Source organism: Cervus canadensis, chromosome 14 (genome assembly GCF_019320065.1).
Source record: "Cervus canadensis isolate Bull #8, Minnesota chromosome 14, ASM1932006v1, whole genome shotgun sequence".
NCBI classification, from domain to species: domain Eukaryota; kingdom Metazoa; phylum Chordata; class Mammalia; order Artiodactyla; family Cervidae; genus Cervus; species Cervus canadensis.
In genome coordinates, this window is record NC_057399.1 from 42741641 (window position 1) to 42759856 (window position 18216).

Below are 18216 nucleotides of genomic sequence, written 5' to 3' on the forward strand. Positions count from 1 at the left end.
TTTCTTCTCCACAGACTGCTTGATTAGTTTTTAGATTATCCTGTTTTTATGTATGTCCTTTCTGGTTGTGATATATTACCAGCTCTGTCTATATGCAGAAAAAGAAAAGACAGGAGAGAAGAGGAAAAAATCAAATTAATCAAGCCAAGCATTTAAAAAACCTTCAGCTAAGGCTAAATGATAGAGTAAGTATAATGAATAGAGACATTTCTAGTCCAAATTTTATCTAACAAAGGAAATTAAATTAGTAGTGCCTTTCTCTGTCACTGATGAACTGTCCATATTTGACAGAATCCTAGGTGTGACTCTTCTTTACTAGTATTATCCTGAGACATGTGCAGCATGGTGGTCCCATAGCCTAGTCGCACGGCCCTAACTAATAAATTAGACTTTGTCTCAATGAAAACTTTTATGTGAAAGACACTGATATTAAGGAATAAAAAGATAAGCTATAGACAATATTTGGGAGTAAATATTTGCAAATCACATATCCAACAAATGACTTGTATCCAGATTATATAATAAATTCTCAAAATTCAATAAGAGAAAAAACAACCCAATTAAAAAATGAGGAAAAGATTTAAGCAGAAACTTCACCAGAGAAGATGTACAGATGGTAAGTAAACATATAAAAAGATGCTCAGTGTCATTAGTTATTAGGAAAATAAAAATTGAGACTAAAATGAGATACCATTATGTTCCTATTTGAATGTCTAACCCTGGCCCCCAGATAACTCAAAAGAATACCATGCCACCATGGTTAAGTGTTGGTGAAATTAGAAACAATTTGCAAAACAGTTTGGCAGTTTCATAAAACATTAATGTACACCTACCATCTGACCCAGTCATTCTGTCCCTCACTATTGACCCCAGAGAAACAAAAGATAAAGATTTATACACAAACGTTCATAGCAGGTTGGTTTGTATAGCCCAAACTGGAAACAGGTTCAAATGTCCATCAGTTGGTGAACTGAGAAACCAGATGTGATGTATCAACACAGTGGAACACTTTAACAACAGAAGGTGAACTGTTAATATGTGCAACCACGTGAATGAAATGAATAATTTTGTGAGAAGAAGGAAGCCAGACAATAAAGAGTGTGCACTCTATGATTCAATTTATATTGAATTCTGGAAAACAGGAAATGATCTGTAGTGACTAAAAGCAGATCATTGGTCACTTGAGGATGTGGGTAAGGTAGCGAGGGCGTGGATGAAGAGATTACCAAAGGACACAAGGAATTTTCTAGGGGTGATGGAAGTATTTTTCTGTCTTGATTATGGCAATGATTTTGTGTGGGTGTGTGTATATATGTATATATATACACACATTAAGGTATATACACAAAACTTACCAAGTTCTACACTTTCATTATGTGTAATTTATTATTTTTTATGTGTAATTTATTATATGTAAAGTATTACTTAGTGAAGAAAAAGAAGGCAAGCTCTGGAACATTCTTCCTGAGCATGATTTTCACAGTATGACTTTTACACTCTTGCAAATAAAAAAATGAGGCTATAGTAATATAAAGTGTTAATTACAATGTAGTGGCCTCTATTCAATTTAAATACCAATGTTTATGAGTTTACTTTTAATGTTTTTAGGCAACTACTCTGAGAGTGAGGAAATTAGAAGAAAATATTGAAGCAGAAAGAGCAGCACATTTGGAATCGAAATTTAATTCTGAAATTATTCAGGTACAATGTAAACAACATTTTTTGTGTGGATCTTATTAAGCTAGGAAAAACAGCATTATGTTCAGAGAGCTAAGGTGTGCATTTTGAACAGGTAACATATTGATAAGACCCATGTTTCACTATTTACTATATAGTTGATGATAGTCTTTATTAGGGAGGAGCTGGCACTCTACACCCCACAGACTGAATCTCACCCACGACGTGTGCTTGTGAAGTTTTATCTTGTGTGTGGTGGCTTTTGTGCTGCATTGGCAAAGTGGAGTAGTTGCAACAGAGACCTCACAGTCTGCAAAGTCTCATATGTTTGCCATCTGGCCTGTTACAGGAAGATTCGCTCATAAGAATGTTCTTTTTATCAACAGTCAAGGCATGATTTCTTTTTGAAACCATTTAAAAATATGCACTTTTATATTGAGAGCTGAAGGTATAAAGGTGAATGAGCTGCTTTTGAGACTTAAACATTCCATTACCAGAGATCCTATGTACCTCTGTTTTGATATAAAGGTAGACATTTGAAATACTGTAGTACTATGGGAGCATAATAAAAAGAAGGAGTAAATCTTAGAGGAGAATTGATTGAAGGCATCTTAAGGAAAGTGTCCTTTTCCCTAGGGCTTAGAGAAAGAGAAGGAACTTGGAAGATTAGTAAAGGCATTTTAGCTGCAGGTTGTCAAACTACTGCCATGGACCAAGTCTTACCTGTGGCCTTTGTTGTAAATAGTTTTATGTAAAGTTGCATTAAGTTGAAGTTCTGGGGACTTTCCTGGATGTTTCTTTCCTTTTCAACTCGGGGTGTGCGGGTTCAGTCCTTGGTAGGGGACCTAAGATTCCACATGCCTCATGGCCAAAAAACTAAAACATAAAATAGAAGCAATATTGTAACAAATTCAACAAAGACTTTAAAATTAGTTCCACATAAAAATAAATTTTTAAAAAGTCCCGAGTTCCATCATTTAATTTGGATTTTAAAAAAAGACTTGGACTTTCCCCTGTATTAAAATTTAATTAATAGGATTTGCAGAGTTTTATCTTAGTATTTAAACAAGTCTTAACATGAGATGCAACTAATTTTGTAAGAATTTTATAATCTGCTTTTTTACTTTTATCTTTAATGAAATGCCATTTACTCACAAAATTCTCAGGCCCATATATTTGAGTATACCTGTATGTAAAGCAAATTTATGTAAGTTTTAAGCTTAATTTTTAGAAAAAGTGATTGGATTCCTCAAAATAGCATTAATAAGCAATAAGGCTGAAGTTAATTCATGTAAGAAATTGAATTCAAATTTGTTTTTCATAACAGTTGTATAACCAGTTATATATAGTTATTAGCTATAATAATTGTTACATGTATATTTTCACTCATAATGTTAAAAGTTGATATTTGATACTCAGCTTAGTACTATAGCTTAGAAAAAAACCAAAAATGTATATTTGAATCATATATTTCTAAATATTCACATGTGTTTTCATTGAGGTACACCCAGTAAAATTCAATTTCAGACTAGTTTAAAAGCAAATGAGACAACTAAGTTGTAATTAATCACCATCTTATCATAAACTGTAGTTAAAAATATGCTTGAAGTACTCTGTTATTAAATTTGTTTAGATATTATGTCGTAAAAATGAGAAAGCAGATTCGAAAGAGCTGACTCAGAATTGTTTGTCTACTTTCAGTTGGATTGATTTATCATTTGTGATTGAATGTACATGCTTTCTGAAAGGACATACCAATGTAGGTAGAAGAAATATTTTCTCGACATGTTATTTTACTTATAAACACTGAATTTAGACATCAGTCAGTTCAGTTGCTCAGTTGTGTCCAACTCTTTGTGACCCCATGGACTGCAGCATGCCAGGCTTCTCTGTCCATCAGCAACTCAGAGCTTGCTCAAACACACGTCCATCGAGTTGGTGATGCCATCCAACCATCTCATCCTCTGTCGTCCCCTTCTCCCCCTGCCTTCAGTCTTTCCCAGCATCAGGGTCTTTTCCAATGAGTCAGTTCTTCGCATCAGTTGGCCAAAGTGTTGGAGTTTCAGCTTCAGCATCAGTCCTTCCAATGAATATTCAGGATTGATTTCCTTTAGGATTGACTGGTTGGATCTCCTTGCAGTGCAAGGAACTCTCAAGAGTCTTCTCCAACACCACAGTTCAAAACGTCAATTCTTTGACGCTTAGATTTCTTTGTGGTCCAACTCTCACATCCATACATGACTACTAGAAAAACCATGGCTGTGACTAGACAGACCTTTGTTGGCAAAGTAATGTCTCTGCTTTTTAATGTGTTGTCTAGCTTGTTCAGAGCTTTCTTTCAAGGAGCAAGCGTCTTATAATTTCATGGCTGCAGTCACCATCTGCAGTGATTTTTGGAGCCCAAGAAAATAAAATCTGTCACTGTTTCCATTGTTTCCCCGTCTATTTACCATGAAGTGATGGGACTGGATGCCACCATCTTAGTTTTCTGAATGTTGAGTTTTAAGCCAGCTTTGTCACTCTCCTCCTTCACTTTCATCAAGAGGCTCTTTAGTTCTTCGCTTTCTGCCATAAGGATGGTGTCATCTGCATATCTGAGGTTATTGATATTTCTCCCAGCAATCTTGATTGCAGCTTGTGCTTCATCCAGCCCTGAATTTCACATGATGTACTCTGCAAAGAAGTTAAATAAGCAGGGTTACAACATACAGCCTTGATGTACTCCTTTCTCAATTTTGAACCAGTCTATTGTTTCATGTCCAGTTCTAACTATTGCTTCTTGACCTGCATACAGATTTCTCAAGAGGCAGGTCAGGTAGTCTGGTATTCCCATCTCTTTAAGAATTTTCCACAGTTTGTTGTGATCCACACAGTCAAAGGCTTTATTGTAGTCAATGAAGCAGAAATAGATGTTTTTCTGGAATTCTCTTGCTTTTTCTATGATCCAAAGGATGTTGGTAGTTTGATCTCTGGTTCCTCTGCCTTTTCTAAATCCAGCTTGAACATTGAAAGTTCTTAGTTCACGTACTTTTGAAGCCTAGCTTGGAGAATTTTGAGCATCACTTTACTAGTGTGTGAGATGAGTGCATTTGTGAGGTAGTTTCTTTGGCATTGCCTTTCTTTGGGATTGGAATGAAAACTGACCTTTTCCAGTCCTGTGCCACTGCCGAGTTTTCAAATTTGCTGGCATATTGAGTGCAGCACTTTCACAACATTATCTTTTAGGATTTGAAATAGCTCAGCTGGAATTTTATCACCTCCACTAGTTTTGTTCATAGTGATGCTTCTGAAGTAAGGCCCACTTAACTTAGCACTCCAGCATATCTGACTCTAGGTGAGTGATCTCATCATCGTGGTTATCTGGGTCATTAAGATCTTTTAATGTATATTTTTCTATAGATTTAGACATAGCAACAAAGAAAAATAAAGTTTGAAAGATCAAATTTGAAAATGTACAAAGCCGTATCTAGTCTACTACCTTAGTTTAGTGTTAAGAGAACAAATATTTCAATTAAAGTCTTTTTGGATAATTAGAAATAATAATTCTGGTGATTATTATTTGTGTGGATTTATTTATGAAGCATCTCCTAGGCTTCATTTCTTGGTGAGTTCATTTTTCCTAACTCAGGTTGCCTTTTGCCACTAATAGGAGGCTTGTGTCCGACAGAGCTCCCTTTGGGCCTGTTACTGTGACCGGAAGCACTTGCCACATCCTGCCTCTCTGTCCTCTCGTAAGGAGCTGACTGTGTCCTTTCATGATAACTGTATCACGTATAATTGTATACATGATAACTGTATCATGTATAATTGTATACATGATAACTGTATTCTATATCACAAGCACTGGCTCGTTGCCTGGCACATATTAAGTACCTAATAAATATTTATCTAAACACTTAGTAAATAATTATTATGTATTTATATTTAATGTTAAATACATATTAATATTAAATAGATATTGTCCCATTAGATCTTTGTAGCCACCCTGTAGAGTCTGTATATTCTTTTTGTTATTATTTACTGTTTACAGATGAGGACCCTCAAGCGTTTGGAGTTTAACATGCCAAAGGGCACTTAAGTTTATTTGTAGAGCTGTGACTCAAACCTGAGTCTTATGGTTCTAAAGCACATTTTCTATCTAGTTTAAAGCATTTTTTTCCTACCTCTCTCCTTTTTTGAGCTTTAGCAAACTATTTTTTTATTCTGAACTTAGTTTTCTGAAAAGATAAAATATCCATGTAGTTCAAAAATCAAAACAAAATTAAGTGGTCAAAAATTCTTTCTTTCATTCTTGTCCCTCCTGTTGTTTTCCTCGCTTGCCTGCTATCTTTCCTTGTTTTTTCTCCCCCCAAAATATAGCACACTACGTATAATATTCTGGACTTTGCTCTTCCCAGTATATGTTAACACTACATAGAGAACCACCTGGAGAACTTTTCAGAAGTTGTTTTGTTGCCTTTTTACAGCTATAAGTTATTCTTTTATGGGTGTGCACTTTATCTGTTCTACTGTTGGCAGGAAATCTAGATTATTGTGTAAAATTTCAAGTACATGCAAAAGTAGAGAGAAGAGTGAAATGAACTCCCTGTGTACCCATCACTCAGCTTCATGACTTGCCTGACAGGCCAACTGTGTTTTGGTTATTAACCTTCTTCTACTCTTCCACTCCAAGATTATTTTGAAGCAAATCCCAGATATCATCTTATTACACCCATAAATATTTTAGTTCAAATAATGTTGTTTGATAATAAAATTTTACTTTTTTACAGTAAGAAATCCCCAAGAATAAAAAGATCTATTAGCTTTGTTAGGCTCATAAAGATGTTCATATAATAATATTTCTCAAAAGAAGGAAAGGATACTTCCCTCCAGTTTTCAAAAACCACTTAATTTATTATGTTTATAAAGAAATGTTCAAATGAGCTACTAGATCAAAATTAGGCACTTTGATGGGACTGATTATATTGTACCTGCCTGTCCTTTTTCATAGCACAGTTAAGTCTGTATTCTTCCACTCTTCTTCTTTTCCACTACACATGTTGAGAAAGGGAATAAACTGCCTCTTGTTTATTTTCCTTGTTTTAAACCAAAACCAGAAAGAAAGACTTGTTTGGATGAACGATAATCAGCTGTTTGATAAAGTATTCTACTCAATTTAAGATTGGTACAAGTGTTTCCTTGCTTGATTCAATTACTTTTCTGTCATCTGGTAGTTACGGATTCGAGACCTTGAAGGAGCTTTGCAGGTAGAGAAGGCCAGCCAAGCAGAAGCTGTTGCTGATTTGGAAATGATCAAGAATGAATTCAAAGAAGTTGAAAGTGCATATGAGCGAGAAAAGCATAATGCACAGGAGAGCTTTGCAAAACTAAACGTGTAAGTGTTACACTGTGAAACTCTCTAAATTAGTATTAAGAGTTTATGAAATCTACATAAGTATGAATGCATAGTAGTAGGTTAATATAGAAGTGCTCTGTTGGGTTTTGAAGTATTATGGCAATTCCAAGTAGTCTCAGAAATGCAGAAATACTTTCTTATACTAGAAAGTAAATATGTTAATGTATTTTTATATTATGTTTGCTGATGTAATACAGTATCTTTAAGGCCTTGACTTTTAGGTCTCCTAAGTGAGCTATGTGGTAAATGGGTAATGTTTTAGATTTTCTCAAACTGTAAAAATAATAGTAGTAGTAATACTGCTACTGGGGCTAGCGTGTATGTGGCTCACTTCATACCTAGCATTGCATGCCTTTGTTTAATTTATTTAGTGCCCTATGAGGTAGCTACAATTTTTTATCCCTGTTTTACAGATGTGAAAATTGAGCCTAAAGAGGGTAAGGACACAAAGCTATTAGTGGGAGGGTCAGGATTTTTCTGACTCCTATTGATTTTAGTCTTTTTCAGTTCAGAAGTCTTTCATCTGAACAGTCCTGCGAAATGCTTTAAGAAGTTTATAGTGGCTCAAATAGTACATGTTTTAAGCCATTTCCTCTCAGAGAGAGAAATGTGTACCACCATTGGTATAAAACATGATAATAGGTCAATACATTAGTTATGTATTTATTTTTAATGTTCATTTCTATTTATGGCAGATAATGGTTTTCCATTTACAGATGTAATATAAAGTTTCTTTTTAAAATACTTAATTTAACTTATAATGTGAGTTAATTTTTTAAAAAGTATTGTTTAGAGTTGTATGGCAGAAATGATAAAGATGGCACTTGAAAGGCTGAAGTTTGAAAAAATTTAGAACTCGTGATTACCTTTATTAGTAATGCTTATAATACATTGAACGAGTAATTCTTGACTGAGTTTTCTTGCTTCTTCTAGAATGATTTAGATGATATTCTGTGAATGTTATTCTAAGGACTTGTACCCTTCTCTTTCCTTTGAACCATATCCTGAATCTGCACATTTAAATGTGTCTGAAGGGCCTTTATGTAGTGTATAGCACAGGCTTCTTTACTGTTGCTTTGAGGTAATGATGATGACCTACTAGTGAAACTGTAAGAAGTTAGACTGTACTCCCAACAATCAAAGCTTTTCCACAATAAAATAATGGGCTTTTTTGGGGGAACTAGTAAGCTCTCTGCCTTGGAAAGTTCGAAATAGTGGGTAGATGATTCTTTATCACGTATTCTGAAGATTTGAGTCCTGCAAATGTTGGATTAGAAGCATTTTAAGATACCCACTTACTTTTAAGCTCTAAGATTTTAATTTGTGTACTTTTAAAATTAGACCCCAGAGCAAATTTTTTCCTTGAGTTTGTTTGGCTATTACCTGTGTTTTGGTGCTTGAAAAATTTTACTCAAGTTTTGTGTTCCAATAAGCAGAAACTAACAGTTCTAAATACTAGTTATGTATTCCAACTAAGCTAACTAAACTAACAATCCTCAATGTTTTAACATAATGTCCCTTGTCTGTTCTTCATCCCTATATAACTATGCTGTAATATAAGTTAATAATAATGAATAAAGAGAAAACAGTAAGTAGTAATTAAAGCCCATTGCTTTTCGGTAGTTCCTATGACGTCTCTTCCTCCATCCTGTCTTCTATTTCATTGTATATGATATGACAGCCACTTCCTTTCCATTTATCTGTGGTTTGAGAAGGAATGAGATGACATGAGGGATGATTAGGTAGGTTATTTGATTTTCTGCTTGTTCAGTTCAGTTTAGTCGCTCAGTCGTGTCTGACTCTTTGCGACCCCATGGACTGCAGCACAGCAGGCCTCCCTGTCCATCACCAGCTACTGGAGCTTACTCAAACTCACGTCCATTGAGTTGGTGATGCCATCCAACCATCTCATCCTCTGTTGTCCCCTTCTCCTTCTGCCTTCAATCTTTCTCAGTAGCAGGGTCTTTTCCAATGAGTCAGTTCTTTGCATCACTTGGCCAAAGTATTGGAGTTTCAGCTTCAGCATCTCTCCTTCCAATGAACACCCAGGACTGATCTCCTTTAGGATGGACTGGTTGGATCTCCTTGCATTCCAAGGGACTCTCAAGGGTCTTCTCCAACACCACAGTTCAAAAGCATCAATTCCTTGGCCCTCATCTTGCTTTATGGTCCAACTCTCACATCCATACATGACTACTTGTATTCTTGATTCTTTTTCAGGAATCTTCTTTAAAATCTTTTAGAGTCACAAATTCTCAAGAATTAATTTTTCAAAGTAGTTCTAAGTTTTGGATAATGTATTTCAAAGTGAGAATTGCTATTTTAGGTCTTTAGGGTAAGTAATACCTTTACAATAATATCTTTACAAATAATACCATTAAGGTACAATTTTGAGAACAGTGAGTGCTGGAGTAGGAGATTGTTTTACCTGTTGGGTAGAACTGATTTAGCAATTGGTGATAAGAGGTTTTAGAGGACATGCTGTCTTACCCTTGTAGGTGGCTAAGGTTTTTATACTTCTGTTTCCTCCTAGGTAGATCTAGGTGAGAATCTCATTAAAAGGCAGGAGGAAAAAACTGCATGTTATTCAGAGTTTTAACTTTGGTCAACAGTTTCATAACAGTGAATATTCCTGTGTGAAACTATTTTGGATGGAATATATATTTATGCACATATAGGTAGAAGATACATATGTATCCCTGGAAGAGGGCATGGCAACCCACTCTAGTTTTATTGCCTGGAGAATCTCATGGACAGAGGAGGCTGGCAGGCTATACAGTCCGTGGGATTGCAAAGAGTCAGACACAACTGAAGCGACTGAGCAAGCATGCACACATACATATGTATTAGATGGAATATGTGTATATATTTTAGCATACTATTATATATTGAATATTACATTTAATAGTATAAAAAATAAAATTATTATGTATCAAAGATACCTTTCAAAGAACTCAGCTAGGAATTTGAACGATAACAGGCTATATTAGCAAATGTATAATGTATAATTTTAGATAGAATATAAATGCTCTATATTTCTCTAATAAATTTTCTTAGTTGTAAATTTTTTTCTATTGAAAACTTGCAGTATAAAATTAAAATCTTTCAATAATGTTTTTATTTTAGCTCTTTCAAATGTCAGATTTTCACTAACTGTGGTAACTGATTGTTGGGCAATGGTAGGGAGAAGATCCTCGTAATTCTTAAATCTAGTTTAAGTTTAAAATAACACTAGTCAAAGATATGATACTGATCAGACTGAATCTAAATTTATTTAATTTATTCCATTCAATATTTAGGGACTTCTTCATTTTTCTAAATACATCAACCAAAAGTGTAAAAAGAACAAAAGTATTATAACCCATGGCGCTAGTATTATTGTTCATATTCTTGCTGAAAAGTGGCCTGAAGATGGCTATTTGTTAAAACAGCTGCACAGTTGTTAAATTCTTATCTGAACTCTGAAGGAAAAGAATGGGAATCCAGTATCAAAGAAGGCATATATTTTTTTTTTTGAAAGAAGGCATCTTAACTACAAGTTTCCTTTTCCCTTTCTTTTCTTGCCAAAATCCTCCATCTGTCAAGTCCTGACTCTTTTCTATTGGATTCAAAGAGACTGGGCTTCCTTGAATTTTCATCATACTACCCCCGCCAATTAACACTTGTACATAATCTAAAAAGTAAAATAGTACTGTTAAGCTCATGAAAAGCCATGTCTTGTTACCCCGTTGCTCTCTGTGACCGGTTTCTTCTCCTTTGAAGCAACCACTTTCAATTCTTACAAGCTGTTTTTGGTGGTTAACTTTGTATTGCTGAATAACATGCATATTGTGCCATTTTTTTCAACTTCTATCTCTAGATGTTATCTGTTGGCCTCTACTTATTTATCTCTCTTATACACCTCTGCCACCTAGCACATGCTTATTTCTTCCATCCTCCCATCCTTTCAGTAGGGTTGTGTTTGGAATATTTTTCCTACAATTTTCTGACCCCTCATATTTATTTTTCCTTTATACAATGTTATCTTATATTTGTTATTGTTTATTGTCTGTCTTCTTATGTAGAGAGGAGCTTTGTTTTGTTCACTGCTTTTCCTGACCTCCAGACTAGTGCTTGGCACACAGCTGCAAAGTAAAGAGTTGCTGAATGATCAAATGCATGAACAGTTAATATCTCATTTTATGTTGGATTAGTTTGTATGCACCAATCAGTAAATTATTCTTAAACTCTCTAACAGAGCTGAAAATCTCCCATTATGTTTCTGCACCTCAGAAATTCTATCATCGTAAGTTTCTTCTAAGATGTATCACTGTTGGACTCTTCTCTCCACTCCCTTCTCTCTGGACAAATTGTTTTACAGGCTCTGTCACCGTCATCCTTAGGACTCCTCTTCACCATCATCCTTGGCATTCTCTTTGCTCCTCTTTGATATTGGATCTCTTCTTTACTAATCTCATGCCCATCTTCTTTGTCTGATTTACTCCCTTGTAAAGGAGTGTCTTGAGGAATTACACATCAGAGGAAAACTTTTAAAACTTGCATTCTGAAAATGTCTGTATTTGATCTTTACCCTTTGTCATAGTTTAGTCGGCTGTTTATTCCGTTCTTCTATCAGGAAGCCTGAAGACATTTGATTCCCTATTCTTTGTTTGTGGCCCTTGCTTTTCTCTGGAAACTTGCACAGAGTGGCCACCAAGTCTGGAAACAGAGATGCCTGTCTTGAAATGGTTTAGTGATGTTACATTATAACACGTGATAAAATAATACTCACAATGTGTATTTCTGTACTCTGTGGACACAAAGTGGAAACTTCTCTTTGTTCACGGTGTTCTGAAACTTCGCGATGATGGGCCTGGCATGGACTGTTTTCCATTCGTGCTGGGCACTCACTGAACTCTTTTAATTTTAGAGTTTTAAATTATTCATTTTTGGGAAATTCTCCTGCATTATTACTTTGCTGATTTTTTCCTTTCCATTTTCTTTACGTTTTGTTTCTGGAACTTGTGTTATTTATATGTTGAGATTCCTGGATCGATATTCTTATCTTTTCTCTACTTTGATCCAATTTTGTTGTTTAGTTCTGCTTTTTGAGAAGTTGATATAAATATCTCATCTAATCCTTCTATAAGTGTTTAAATTCTACCCACTCTACCATGGAATATTCTTTTTTTTTTTTTTTTAAGAAAACAGCTTTATTTCTCTAGTTGCAGTGAGTGGGGGCAACTCTCTAGTTGTGGGGCATGGGCTTCTCATTGCAGTGGCCTCTCTTGTTGCAGAGTGCAGGATCTAGGGAATGGGGGCTTCAGTGGTTGTGGCTCCTGGGCTCTAGAGCACAGGCTCAGTAGTTGTGGTACATGGGCTTTGTTGCTCCTTGGCATGTGGAATCTCCCTGGACCAGGGATTGAACCTGAGTCTCCTGCATTGGCAGGTGGATTATATACCACTGAGACACCAGGGAATCCCCAGTTGTGTAATATTCTTGATTCAAGGAAGAAAATACAAAAGGGTTGGCACTAGGCTTGTCTCTGTTCCACCCTAGAGCAAGAAATGTTGACTGATCAGAGTAAGATCACCTGCCATTCAAAAATGACCTTTTCATTTGATTATAACCTGAGCACAGTGTGGATTTGGTTATACTGAGTCACCTTGCCTCCAATATTACAGCTTAAAAGTTATAGGAAACTGATCTACTGCATTTATCAGGAAGACGTCAGATTAAAAATAGTGGCAACTCTTTAATTTGAACCACAGCAAAATTTGAACTAAAATAGTTCCAAACTGCTTGTCATTTTATGTCCAAAAAGAATGTAAATACAATTTAATGCTAGCTTGAGCAAAATGTAAATAGGCAGGCAAATCCTTTGAAAAGAAATTTGTGTTTTCACAGTGAACATGAATGATTTTTAAAAATTATCCTTGTTTTTGGATTTTTCATTCACTGTACCAGTTCTGCTTGCATGGACACTCAGAAATAAAAATTTGTGTCGTTTCTCAAGTTATACTTTAATTTGAAAATGGTTTGATAGAACTGTTTTCTGTTTTGAGTCAGTCTCTGAGCTAACTCAACTGTGGTGGGTGGGGTTTGTTAATCATAAATAATGGTGAATCAACACTAACCAAATCCATTTTGCTTATAGCCTTGGGTATAGTACAAATGTTTGTCATCAACATGGGGGTATTATTACATTAGAGTTCTTCATTTAAGAATGTACAATTCTTTTTATTTGCAAAAATGAGAAGTGGTCTTTAAAAGCTTTGGGCATGAAACCATGATATATAGTACATCTGCCCTTTGTGTTAAAGTTGTATAATAAGACCTGATAAGAGCATATTTGAAAAACCTGCTCTGACACTTTAACCTTTCAGATTAGAAAGAGAGTATTTCTCCAAGAACAAGAAACTAAATGAAGAAATTGAGGAACAGAAGAAAGTAATTCTAGACCTTTCAAAGAGACTCCAGTATAATGAGAAAAGTTGCAGTGAATTACAGGAAGAACTTGTAATGGTAAGATAAAAAAGAAAACCCTATGGCAATTACTTTATTGGGTCAAATTTGGTGTTTAATAGGATTTTTTCTAAAAAAAAAATCAACTACATGCCATGAGATAATTATATGAAAGTAGTTTGAGTGACATTGATATAAAATTTTAAAACTGGAGATGCTGTTTACTACAAAGCTCTTCATGATAAAACCTCTCTTCTTTGAAATAATTGGGAAAATGAAATGAATTATTAGAACATCTGAATTATAGAATGTTTTAAAAATTATTCAGGGGTTTTTCTTTCTTTTTTAAAGTATGTAAAACAGTATTACCTACATGGAAGTGGGGTTAGGGTTTAAAATCAGTGGATCTAATGATTTCAAAGACTCCCTTTTGTAATCATTTTGAACCTGATCACTCTGTCTCCATTCCCCAATAATCGAGCCTTCACACCATCACCAAATTTATCTTTTTCAAGTATCGATCTGTTCTTGTCACCTTCCATTTATTAAAAAGCCATCAGTATCTCCCTGTTGCTTTCAGAGAAGCTGCAGCTTCTTGCTGTGTAATCTAAGGCACTTTTTGTGGCTCTGTGTTAACTTTTCCAGCTTCTTCTATTGCTGTTGTCCTCTCTTTATCTTGTGTCAGCCACATTAAAGTACTCGTGCCTTCCTAAACACATGATGTATCTTCATGTCATCTTACTTTTATTCAGACTGTTCACATTTTTTGACCCACAAGTCTGAAATGCTAATTCTCTTCTTTTCTTTTAATATTCATAAATGTCCTGTGATGGTGATGCAGAGACACCTCTGATGTCTTGCAATCTGTGAAGCTTTGTGTGGTTCCATCTCTTCTTTTTTTTTTCATCCACCTAAAGTCAGAGTTCTGCCCCTCCCAAGTTTGTGTTTCTTTAATTCTTAGTTTAGTATCTCTATCATAACACCAAAATCTGCTGTGTATTACCTCTGCCTAGAAATTGAGAGTCCATTGAGGTTAACTGAGATTCCACAGTAGTACTTGCCTCAGTAAACATTTGTTGGATGGATTTGTTTATTTGGTTGATGCAGCATACTCCTACTCGGCTATTTGTTGGGAACCTCAGGAGGGAGGCCATGACGTTTATAGTAGTACCCTGTTTCCTCTTTGTCTTGTTCCCCACATATATACCTTTCCCAGAGACTTGGTTACTTCACTTTCAGTTATATTCCACAGCTCTTAGTGATGTTAGTTTTTGAGGAAAATGAATATTTTTTTCCTTGTCCAATAAGATAGAAACTCAGGGTTATACTAAGAAGTGGTGGCCAAATCAGTGCTGCCTAGTTAGAACGGTAATGGTGAATGATGAGATAGAAAAGTAATGATGGGATAACATTTAAACTCTTTATAATTTTCAAATGATCCAATATTATATACAGGCAGGTGATCCTCTTTCTTGCTTCAGTCATATGAGAGGACTCTTGGCTTCCTATTTTTCATATCTTCTTACTATTTATTTTCATATCTTCTTGCTTCCATTCTGGTTGTTCATATTTTTGACCCACATTGACTGAAACACTTCTTTTTCCTTAACAAATGCCTGTATACCCTCTAACGTTGAACTCTGTTTCCATTTAACTCAGGATATCCAGTTTGTTCTGATTAAGGGATTGATATCATTGCTTTTACTCTGGTTGAATTTGTAGTTTGAGTACATTGGATGTGGGGTTTTAGGAAGTTTAGAGTTCTCTGTGTAGCAGTTGTTGTTGTTGTTCATTTGCCAAGTTGTGCCCAACTCCTTGTGACCCCGTGGACTGCAGCACACCAGTCTCCCTGTCACTCACCATCTCCCAAAGTTTGCTATATTATTGAGTAGAAAGAAAAATGTTGCAGAATCATATGTATAGTAGAACCCAATTTGGTTTGTTTTTGAAGGATTGTTGTTGTTGTTCACTGTGTAGCATACTATAGTGCCTATTCACTGATGTGCTACCCACCTCTTCACTCCTGGTTCAGGAAGGTGAATCATGGTGGAGAAAAACTTGTTAGAGTCATTGAGCTGAGTCTTAGTCTTGCTGTGCTTACTTATTAGATACTGTAATCAAATAGTTTGGAAAGAGAGTTGTAACTGAGAATGCAGTGGTGAAGGCCTAGTCACCAATATAAGTTGGTGTGCGTCCTCCTGACTCTGGTCTTCTAGCACTCCAGTGACTAGGTAGAAAATAAAAGAGGACTGGCTGAATTCACCACTGAACTCAGGATGCTTTGTGATTACAAACAATTTACTTGGTACCAACAGGTATTTACTTTTTAACTTTCACAGTTTGGTGGATGGTCTGAAAAAAGGTGAATTGCAGCTCATTCATAACCTCCGTTTGCTTATTTGAACCCTTGACACTCAACCTGTAACTGTTGTTCTGACTAGTAGAAGAGCCATTGGGATGTTCAGAAACAAATTCAATTGCAGCCTAAGTGGTCGACAGTTCATATGGTTCAGCCTAACTATTCATATGTTCCTCTCTGTTTCTTCATCTCTCTTAAAGCCTTAGCTTTATGTCTTATTTTCTTCTATCGCTTTTTTTTTTTTTGGTTTCCCAGGTGGCACTAGTGGTAAAGAACCAACCTGCCCATGCAGGAGACGTAAGAGACGTGGGTTCAATCCCTGGGTTGGGAAGATGATCTGGAGGAGGGCATGGCAACCCACTCCAGTATTCTTGCCTAGAGAATCCCATGGACAGAGGTGCCTGGTGGGCTATGGTCCATGGGGTCACAAAGACTCAGACACGACTGAAGCGACTTAGCATGCATTATTAGCTTTATCTTTTAGCTTGTTCTGTTTTATTCTTATTAGAACAGTTGCTTTCTGTCTCTTTACTTGACCATAATATGAAATTTTAAAAAATATTTAATGAAAATTTATTTACTGAAAATACTATTACTTTGAATAGTAAGTGCAGTGTTTTCTTTTTAATAAAAAAGTCTGTCCATGGAATTCTCCAGGCAAGAATACTGGAGTGGGTAGCCATTCCCTTTCCAAAGGGGTCTTCCTAACCCAGGGATCGAACCTGGGTCTCCTGCATTGCAGGCAGATTCTTTACCATTTGAGCCACCAGCAAAGCGTCTTAATGAAAATGCTATTACTTTAAATATTAAGTACAGTATTTTCTTTTTAATAAAAAATTCATCTATTGCTTTTCATAAATATATTTTTTGGGTACATATTTCTTTATTTCCTTTAATTTTTTTAGTACGTTAGTGGCCTTTGAGTTGGGAGGGTAATCTTATAAATTTCTCTCTAAAGAGATATCTATCAAAGTAAAAATTTTAAACCATAAAAATGGAGTTTTTTGGTTCTGCGTCCTCAAAGTCTGTCTGTTATTTTTGTTTTGAGTTCATAATTGTTTTTGACTGAAGAGAGAATGACATAAGAGGAGGCTTTTACTTCTTGCCTTTGGAAATAAAACTTTGTTTTAATGACATCCTATGATCCTGCGTACCCTAGTGTGTCTTTCCCACAGTTACATTTCTTTTGAACATAGAAGTTTCAGCTTTTATAGAATGGGAAGTATAAATTAGCTACAGGTAATTTTTCTCTCCCTTTGAGCTAACAGCTTGTTTTCTAGTTTAGGTCACATTCATGGCCATTATTCAAGTCTTGGTCTTTATTTTCTCTGTTACATTGTAAGAGAAAATTAAAGCCATTTTCCTCTGTAGGTTTACTAGTAAGACCAAGATGTTATTAATAATATGCAAAGACTTCAGGAAGTTTTGAGACTAAAAATAACAATTGTATAACCAAAGGTCGCTTAGCCTTTGAGAACGGAAAGAAGCCATCGAGATCATCTAGGTCAGGATACACACAGAGTTAATAAACTGGTTGCAAAGTGATAGCTCCCCTGTTACAAGAGATAAAAATTAAATATAGAATGTAATTTTGGAAAAGTTCAAACTGGGTTTGTTGAGTCTTCTCTTGGTATTTAAGGAATACAGCCAACATTAATTGTGCTTTTATATTCGTGAAATTTCTCCTACTCAATTTATGGATTTAGAAGATATGACTAACAAATGAGTAGTATATTATTATTGTTTTTAATGTCATAGTATTAATAGAATTTCAACATAGGACATCTAGGGATTTAACAAAATTAGTTTCATGTTATGTGTTGTACACTACTGAATTTGACTTTAAAAAGTTTTGATTAAAATTGAACTATTAATTTTAAATTCTTTGAATTTAATAATGATTTAATCAGCTACTAAATAAAGCTGAATTTCTAGTTTAAGTGTTTAGTGATGATGCTTATTAAAGCCCACCAGAGGCTCAGTAGATCCAGTTGGGTCTTTTAGTCATTACTGTGAGTTTTTATATCTGCTTCTCTTGAAGCAGGGGAGCTATCATTTTCAAATTGGCATTATTAGGATTTGCTTTGTGCTTTCTGCAATGAAATTTTTTTAAGTCTGTCATTTCTTGAGATTTGTTTTTCTGCCACTCAGTAATATTTAGTAACAGCTCTAGGAGAAGACCATATATTGAAAAGGGAATTCTAGTTCTCATGAGGTTTTGCTCAAAGAATATTTTATTCTCTAAAGAACTTGTGATTGAAAATGGTCAAGTGTATATTTTTTCCCTATACTTTGGGGGCTTGACTGATTGTATAATAATAATGATTGCTGGCATTAAAT

At 35.2% G+C, this 18216-nt stretch overlaps 1 protein-coding gene across 1 annotated transcript in view; it reads left to right on the forward strand.

Annotated features, from left to right (window-relative positions):
* Positions 1-18216, forward strand: part of CCDC171 (coiled-coil domain containing 171) — a 322272-nt gene that overhangs the window by 61501 nt on the left and 242555 nt on the right. The window contains 3 exon segments of the mRNA XM_043486967.1: positions 1609-1701; positions 6891-7051; positions 13439-13577. Coding sequence (XP_043342902.1) covers positions 1609-1701; positions 6891-7051; positions 13439-13577 — 393 coding nt within the window.